Source organism: Lepidochelys olivacea (genome assembly GCF_965140295.1).
Source record: "Lepidochelys olivacea isolate rLepOli2 genome assembly, chromosome: 1".
Lineage (NCBI taxonomy): Eukaryota > Metazoa > Chordata > Testudines > Cheloniidae > Lepidochelys > Lepidochelys olivacea.
This window is the reverse complement of record NC_140411.1, coordinates 266,025,037-266,033,998: the sequence shown is the minus strand read 5'-3', so window position 1 is coordinate 266,033,998 and position 8,962 is coordinate 266,025,037. Positions and strand designations below refer to the sequence as shown.

The window sequence follows — 8,962 nt, the reverse complement described above, 5'->3', positions numbered from 1 at the left end:
TCCTCCGCCCGGGCTGTGAGCCCGGGCTGCCATCGGGCATAGGGGCACCAGTTTAATAATACTGCGTAGGACCCCATAACTCCTAAGGACAGCCCTGTGAACTGCCTGACAAACTTAGACACAGAATAGTGTTTCAGCCTGTTCAGGTTTCTTCCCCACTCTGAACTTTAGGGTACAGATGTGGGGACCTGCATGGACCTGCTTATTCTTACCAGCTTTGGTTAAAAACTTTTCCAAGGTACAAACTTCGCCTTGTTCTTGAACCATATGCTGCCACCACCAAGCGTTTTAAACAAAGAACAGGGAAAGAGCCCACTTGGAGACGTCTTCCCCCAAAATATCCCCCCCAAGCCCTACACCCCCTTTCCTGGGGAAGGCTTGATAAGAATCCTCACCAATTTATACAGACGAACGCAGTCCCAAACCCTTGGATCTTAAGAACAATGAAAAATCAATTAGGTTCTTAAAAGAAGAATTTTAATTAAAGAAAAAGTAAAAGAATCACCTCTGTAAAATCAGGATGGTAAATACCTTACAGGGTAGTCAGATTCAAAACTTAGAGAATCCCTCTAGGCAAAACCTTAAATTACAAAAAGACACAAAAACAGGAATATACATTCCATCCAGTACAGATTATTTTACCAGCCATTAAACAAATGGAAATCTAACGCATTTATAGCTAGATTACTTACTAACTTTACAGGAGTTGTAAGACTGCATTCCTGATCTGGTCCCAGCAACAGCATCACCCAGATGGACGAACCCTTTGTTCCCCGCCCCCCTCCAGCTTTGAAAGTGTCTTGTCCCCTCATTGGTCATTTTGATCAGGTGCCAGCGAGGTTATCTTAGCTTCTTAAGCCTTTACGGGTGAAAGGGTTTTGCCTCTGGCCAGGAGGGATTTTATAGCACTGTATACAGAAAGGTGGTTACCCTTCCCTTTATATTTATGACATGGCCCAAAGCTGGAGATCAGTACACAAGAGCAGGCTATATAGGTTGAATAGTAGATGATGATAAAAACTTGATTGGGGAGCTCCCACAAGCTAGCACTGCATCTTCCTCCCTCTCTGCCTTCAGACCTGCAAGGCTGGGGCCTGCTTCTCAGGGGAAGGGCTTCCCTTTTCAGGAACCTCCTTGAGCCACGTGACATACACAGCAGCAGCAAAAAGCTGGAACAGCAGCAGGGCCTGAGCCCCAGCTAGCGCCATGAAACCCCCACTGAGTTCAGAGAGGTGAAGCCAAACCCAGGTCTGGAGCAGAAACAAGCTGAGGCCACCAGCCAGAAGTGCAGCCGAGAGGCCCAGCACCACAAGGGTCACTTCCCAGTCCTCTCTGGTGTTTGCACATTGGGCCTGTATGATTAAAAAGGGGGAGAAGCTACAGAGGACCTGGACAGTGTATACACAGAGCCTTGCCAGGACTAGCTCAACCTGGCCAACCCCCCTGTCCATCAGGTCCTTGAATTCTAGGCACTGCAGCTCTCCAGCCATCTGGTTCCACAGGCAGAAGTTGTAGAAGCCGATTCTTTTGTGGGGCAGGTTGATGATGTTTCCAGCATTCCATATCAGGGCATACAGCATCAAGAAAAAGGACCCTCCAGCCAGGAGGAGCATGGTCCAATAGAGCCGGCACGCCCCAGTTTTCTGCTGCAACAGACCCATTCTAGTTTCCACACTAGCTCCTCAGGACCACGGTCTCACTGTCCTCAAAGAGACCTGCTGTGAGACATGAATGGGGAGAGCCCTCAGTTTCAGTGTTCATGCCAGTAATCCCACTGCTTCCTCCATGCCCAGGTAACACACTGATTGAGGAAGTGGTGTAGCTCCTTCACATGGCTGGTCCACTAGAGGATAACAGCTTACTAGTGCTCAGAGACTTTAAGGTCAGAAGGGACCATCGTGATCACTGAGTCTGACCTCCTGCACACTGCAGGCCACAGAACTCACCCAGCCACTCCTGTAATAGACCCCTCACCTCTGGCTGAGTTAGTGAAATCCTCAAATTTAAACGTAAAGACTTCAAGTTACTATGAATCCACCATTTACTCTAGTTTAAACCTGCAAGTGACCCCTGCCCCATGCTGCAGAGGAACGTGAAAAAGCCCCAGGGTCTCTGCTAATCTGACCCTGGAGAAAATTCCTCCCCGACCCCAGATCTGGTGATCAGTTAGACCCTGAGCATGTGGGCAACACCCACTCACTGGAAAGAATTCTCTGTAGTAACTCAGAGCCGTCCCCAGCTAGTGTCCCATATCCAGCCGTTGGAGATTTTTGCTCCTGGCAGTTGCCAGTGGGCCACATGCCATTGTAGGCAGTCCCATCATATTATTGCTTCTTTTGCTAAAGGGGGCAGTTTGGTTGCTGAAGGGATGGGGTCTGTAGTGTGGGCTCAAGAGCCCAAATTCGAAGGCTGCTGACTGCTTATATGAGGGGCTGTTACATGCATTGTTAGTTTCCTGCATGTGGCAAATAGGGATTTTACTTCTTCTGGAAACAAGCAAGGGAAGAAATGAGCAAATTCTGTGAATTAACCAGGGGAACATTTAAACGTTAAACTAGAAGCAAACAAGAGTTCCTGACCCCGGCACCGGGCTGCAGGTACAAAGGTTAAAATTCCAGCTGCCTGTGAAGTGGGGCTCCCGTTGGAAATGTGACTAGAAATACCCTCGCAGGGTTCTGTTCTCACCAGTCCCACAGCCAATTTGTTCCGGTGACGAGCCAGGAGACGGTTGTTCTACTGGCCAGCCCCACACATGCCACCTGCGATCTGCAGCCCAGCCTGTGCTCGGCCTTCCTCTCATCAGTACCAGTAAGGACGAGTCTGGCTGACAATGTATGAGACAGCCCAGAGGCTTTGGCCCCCTCCCGTAGCTCTGCTGGCTGGGCAGTGCTCACTGGAGGACAAACAGGGCTGCAGCAGGAGGGGCGAACACACATCTTTGTGACATGAGGCAGAGTCACTTGTCTGACTGTAACCCTGCTGGAGGGCTGCCATCCTAGAGACAGAGGCTGAGGGAACTGAGGGGGCAGCACAGTTAAGCTGCTTTAGGGCATTTTCAGTTTTTCCAGTGCCCACCCCCGCAGTGACGCTGCCAAGAACTGGAGGTCGTCACATGCATTTTGCCTCATTTGAAGGCCCAGCAATATGGGACCTTACAGGGATGGGGGAAGGGACCAGGAATACCAGAGCATAACCTCACATTGGAAACTGACACCCATTTCACTGTTCCACAACTCCTCCTTCTGTATTTCTGGGGGCGGGGACAACAGGAAATGAGCAGAGACACCCACCATCAGCAGGGGAACTCTAGAGATAATCAACACGCTTCCTCCAGCCACTTGTAAGAGCAGTAAAGGCAAATGGGCCAGGTTCTGACTTTTATACACGTGTACACGCCCCCTCCCCAGATTGACGTCCTCCAGGGACGTACAGCCAAAGGAGGGGGGTGGAATTTGGCTCCATGGGAGAAAGGCTATGGATTGTCTCTACCTATTCAACTCATGCCTTATTGGCCAGGTACCCAGCCACCAAGAGTGAAAGTGAAAGTGCCTCACTGGACAAACATGCTCACATGATCCAGTTGATACAGTGCCAATAGTTATAACCATGACACATTATGGACTTAATCTGAAAAAAACAAACAAACACTAAAAGAAGCAGCTCTTAAGCAAAATGGTCACTGTGAGGAGGAGAGGGGTGAGCGTTGCCTTAGCTTCAACCTAAAGGTCTCTGTCAAGGACCTTCTAGATACAAACTTTTCTTGGCTGGACTAGGAGTCAGTTATTAGGCCAGTTAGTTGCCAAGTTTGATAGTGTGAAAGCCTTGGTGTCATTTACTGTAAATGCCTATATTGGCAGCACTGTCTCCTCCCAGGGAAAGCATTTTTTATTTCAGTTCTGGTGAAAATAAGCATGAATCCTGGGAAAACCAACACAAGAGGTGGGATTCCTATTGCCTGAAGTGGCAATTAGGTGCCTATCTTTCTCTCCTGAATCTCAATGGAGGGAACTAAACAATCTGACTATGGCCCCGAGACCCCAAGGAGACAGGTGCTATGGGAATCAACCTGCAGTCTCTCTTGTTCAGCTTGACTTGGCGGACTTCACTAGCGACTTCTCTCTTAGCTCCTTAGCTTCCTTTCAGCTGTGTTTTTGTGGCTTGTGGTTTAGGCTGAAAAACAAAAGCTGAGGTAAAAGCAGGCCTACGCAGGGAAAAGGATCAGCAAGATCTGCTGCCTCAGCCTCTCAAGGATAGGGTGACCAGATGTCCCGATTCCATAGGGAGTGTCCCGATATTTGGGGCTTTTTCTTATATAGACTCCTATTATTCCCCACCCAGTCCCAATTTTTCACACTTGCTGTCTGGTCATCCTGCTCAAGGTTGTCTTGCTGGTTGGGTCTGCATGTAGGTATCAACAAGGGACTGGGAGTGAGCGGGGGCCTGCCTACGCCGTGCTTAGCTTTGAACACTTCAGAGAGAGAGCATTTGCCTCTTCAAGCATAGTTAAGGATAAGATTACGTTACGGATTCTGTGACTTTCAGAGACCTCTGTGACATTTTCCAGCTCCGGGGTGGCAGGCTGGGTCTGTCGGCTGACGGGGGCTTTGGAGCTCTGAGCTGCCGTGGGCACAGGGGGCCAGGTGTCAGATCCCCTCCTTCTGCAGTGGGGCTTGGGCTCTCATCCCCGCCTCCCCACTTGGGCTCCAGTCGTCCCCCTGTCAATCCCATTTTGTCACAGTTCTTTTTAGTAAAAGTCAGGAACAGGTCAGGGCTTCTGGGAATGTTTGTTTACTGCCCGCAGCCTGTCCCTGACTTTTACTAAAAATAACCATGACAAAATCTGAACCTCAAGCATAGTCCCTGGAGTGTATTCCCTTGGCGGGGTATCCTCCTCTATGTATCCACCACTCAGTTTAACAGATCCACCCTCAGACATTTGGTTCTGGCAATGAGGACTTTGAATCATAGAGTATCAGGGTTGGAAGGGACTGCAGGAGGTCATCCAGTCCAACCCCCTGCTTAAAAAGCAGCACCAATCTCCAATTTTTGCCCCGATCCCTAAATGGTCCCCTCAAGGATTGCACTCACAATCCTGGGTTTAGGAGGCCAATGCTCAAACCACTGAGCTATCCCTCCCCCCTTCCCTGAACTCCCTTTGGATCCTGCCATCACCACTCCATTGGCTGTTACCACTGAGCAATGCGGGACAGGTGCTGTCTCGTGTCTCCCAGCGCCTGATGGTTATCGCGTGGGGAGGGGATACAGTTAAAGCCTCTAAACCACAAGCTCAAACCATGTTTTAAGTGTACCATGGTGAGATGGCTGGGCTGGGCTGTGCTGTGCTCAGGGCGTGGCTGCAGCACGGGTGGTTCCTGGGAATCCCCAGTGCTTCCAGCCCCTGTGCTGAGAGCCCAGGACAGGGAGCTGAACCAGACGGTGCTCAGAGCCTGTAAGCGGGTCTCTTTGCTAACCAACAGGCCACAAGCCATCTTTCTGCCATTGACAAAGGCTTAGCACCTACAGTGTAGGCACCCCCTTCCCTCCCCCCAGCCCGGCTCACCCACTCTTCTGGGGTGAGGGGCCCCAGTTCTCTCAGCATTACCCCTAGATCATCAATACCTCACTTCTGCTTCCGTATGCTTCGCTTAGAGATCTTCTGGCGAAGCCTGAATGTGCTCCTGCGCTTGTCAGTGGGGTCCAGTGCACTGTAACAAACACAACCATGCAAGCAGCTCAGAAGTGGGTGAAAGCCAGAGCCGGGGGCGGGGAGACTACAGGGCAGGTACTTGGTTGACTAGATTAATAGTTCCCAATTGATTTCCACCTGGGATGCACTGTCACCCTCCCCAAAAGACCCTGGTTTCTTGCTGCAGCCTGCCCCATCCAAAGGGGGATGAGACTTGGGGTTCTGGGCCTGTCATGGGGTGGGGCAGGAGCTGGGCCAGGGAGCGGGGGCCAGGCTGGCAGCCTGGGTTGGGCTGGTGTGGGAGCAGATACCAGCCTGGTGGCCAGAGAAGGGCTGGTGTGGGAGTGGGTGCCGGGCTGGAGGCCTGGGACTGGCTGGCATGGGAGCGGGCATGGGGCTGCCAGCCTGAGGAAGGCTGGTGTGGGAGCGGGCGCTGGGCTGGCAGCCTGGGGAGGGCTGGTGTGGGAGCGGGCGCTGGGCTGGCAGCCTGGGGAGGGCTGGCGTGGGAGTGTGCATGGGGCTGGCGGCCTGGGGAGGGCTGGCGTGGGAGTGTGCATGGGGCTGGCGGCCTGGGGAGGGCTGGCGTGGGAGTGTGCATGGGGCTGGCGGCCTGGGGAGGGCTGGCGTGGGAGTGTGCATGGGGCTGGCGGCCTGGGGAGGGCTGGCGTGGGAGTGTGCATGGGGCTGGCGGCCTGGGGAGGGCTGGCGTGGGAGTGTGCATGGGGCTGGCGGCCTGGGGAGGGCTGGCGTGGGAGTGTGCATGGGGCTGGCGGCCTGAGGAAGGCTGGTGTGGGAGCGGGCGCTGGGCTGGCGGCCTGAGGAAGGCTGGTGTGGGAGCGGGCGCTGGGCTGGCAGCCTGGGGAGGGCTGGCGTGGGAGTGTGCATGGGGCTGGCGGCCTGGGGAGGGCTGGCGTGGGAGTGTGCATGGGGCTGGTGGCCTGGGGAGGGCTGGTGTGGCAGCCGGCGCTGACAGAGGGTGTATTTAGTTATGAGATCATAATTTGGCTTGGCTGGATTCGATTTAAAGGCTAGAGGTTGGTAACGTCGATTTCAGCTGACGTACTGACATCAATACACAGGAATTGGATGGGTAACATCTGGCAGGAGCGCAGCCTTCCCCACTTTCTGCCTGCAGTGATCGGGTGGCACCAGCCCCACTCTCTCCCTCCTACCCCGAAAGGTAGAGTGACCAGACGTCCCGTTTTTAAAGAGACAGTCCCGTATTTAAGCCCTCCAACAGGTGTCCCGACTTTCTCTTAAAAATGGGCAAATTGTCCTGTATTTTCTGCCTCCCCTCAATCAGTACTGGCAAGTCCTGCTGCTGGCCGGATCCTTGCTCACCAGCCGCCCGCCCACCAGTGGGGGGGTCCAGTGGCTGATGATGGAGGTGGGTGTGCAAGGCTGGTGGCGGAGTGAATCCAGTGTCCATCGGCTGAAGAAGGCATCAAATGGAAATAACCAGAGGACCCCCGGAGGGCAGACTGGAATCCACCCAACAGCCTCAAGAATGGGAGAACCAAAGAACAAGATAACATCTGGCAACACGGAGCTGTCAGGAATGTGCCATCTGCTGATTGATTCAGCAGCAGCATGATGAAGCAATTCCCATAGACTGGCATAGGAAGAAATTCCTATAAAAATGGACTCTAGAAAGTGAGAATTTTGGGGTCTGATTCTGCAAACCAACTTCCAGGAGCATCAGATGAGCATCTGACAAGGCCCTGCTCCCTCATGTCCAGGCCACCTGGCCAGTGGCTTGGCATGAGCAACTCTAAGGCTGGTAACTATGATAACAACTTTGCAGAACCCGTGTGTGTGTGTGAATAAATATGAAATTGAATGGAATGTTATAGCTATAACTAACTGCTTACTATGATTCTTTCTGTATTCACAATAAATGTGGCTTTTTGCCTTTTCCCCTTTAATAAGATCCTGCTGGTTTTTATTTTATTGGTATAACAGAGATGAGGAAACTTTTGCTCTGAACATGTAGGTGGGAATGAGATTAGGTGCCTAAAGGATTTGGGGGGGTGGGTTCTGGATCACAGTGGATCCAACACTGGATCTAAACCCCAGAATTAAACCCCTTTGTAGATCTGGGCCTTAACGATCACTTGTAACATGAAAACTAAAAATAATGGGGGCTGATTATGCTCTCAGTTACTCTGTTTTTTCATGGTTATAATACGCCACTGAAATCAATGGTGTTGCTCATGAGTTGCCCTAGTGCGAGAGAAAAATCAGGCCGAGGAGATGTGAAAACTGATAGGGACATTTGGTAATATACTAATAGGACAAATGCAGATAACCAAATTTTTATTTTCTCAATCAATTCAACTGACATCCTCAAGTGGAAATCTAATCCATTGCAAAAAGAGAGCGTGGAAAGTAGTTTCAGGTGCTTCACCTACTCTCTGGAGCCCAATTACCTATTTCTGTGATTCTTTTCAGTCACATTTTTTCCCATTTAAAATTTTTGCTTTCTCTCCCCTCTTGCTGGGCAAAAATCTCATGCAAACAACAAAGGAAGCTGACCAAACAGAGAGTACTGCCAAATTCACCGAGTAAACAACAGGGGAAACTGACTATGATGAAATGAACTATACCCATAATGCTCTCAAATACACAAAGGAATCAAACTGAAAAAATAAATATATTTCTCCCGGATCTCTTTGCATTAGACTGATTTTAGGCATTCCATATATAACAGCAATAGGTAAACAATTCAGACAGAAGTAGGGTTTTTAAGTTGATAGTGTCCCTTTAAAAGACTCAGGAAGGAATGGACTCTGTGTTTTGCATGCACAGTATAATCTCAAAGTGACATTGCTCCCAGCCCACCAGAAGGGTACTTACATGAGGACCACCATTGTGCTGATTGCTGAACCCGAAAAGAAACACCAGCAAGAGGAAGCACTTGAAGTCTTGTTCAGTTTATCCTCTTTAGTACGGTTCAACAGCCCTGTCTCGGATAGAGTGTGAGAGCAAAACTTGAGCCTGTCCTCCTCTGAAGCTATGTAGTTATGCTGATAATCTTTGCCACAACACAGCAGATTTCACTTTCATTTTGATTGTTTGGGACTTCCCACACAATAATGGTTCTAGGTCAGATGAATGTTCCCAATCCCACGCCCTATTGTTGACTGATTTACAAGACAAACTTACCACGTAGCTGGGGTGCTCAGGCAGATTTGCATTTATTTCCTCGGTTGCTACTAAAAAGGGGGTTACTTGCTAAGAGTAAAGCAGGGTTCCACTAGAAACTTTTGCCAGTAT

The 8,962-nt window shown here is 50.7% G+C and overlaps 1 protein-coding gene across 4 annotated transcripts; it reads right to left on the bottom strand.

Annotated features, from left to right (window-relative positions):
- Positions 1-508: 508 nt before the first annotated feature.
- Positions 509-8,758, bottom strand: TMEM140 (transmembrane protein 140). Of its 4 annotated transcripts, XM_084633408.1 has the most exons (4): positions 8,543-8,758; positions 5,620-5,705; positions 4,067-4,170; positions 509-1,718 (listed from the first exon to the last, which is right to left on the bottom strand). In XM_084633408.1, exon 4 carries the CDS (start codon positions 1,659-1,661, stop codon positions 1,074-1,076), a length of 588 nt encoding a protein of 195 aa, XP_084489534.1. In that variant the 5' UTR covers positions 1,662-1,718; positions 4,067-4,170; positions 5,620-5,705; positions 8,543-8,758; the 3' UTR covers positions 509-1,073. The 4 variants fall into 4 exon arrangements, with proteins under 4 accessions (XP_084489534.1, XP_084489535.1, XP_084489533.1 ...); XM_084633409.1 differs by lacking the exon at positions 4,067-4,170 and having other exon boundaries at positions 509-1,715; XM_084633407.1 differs by lacking the exon at positions 4,067-4,170 and having other exon boundaries at positions 8,543-8,757.
- Between the last annotated feature and the right edge of the window lie 204 nt (positions 8,759-8,962).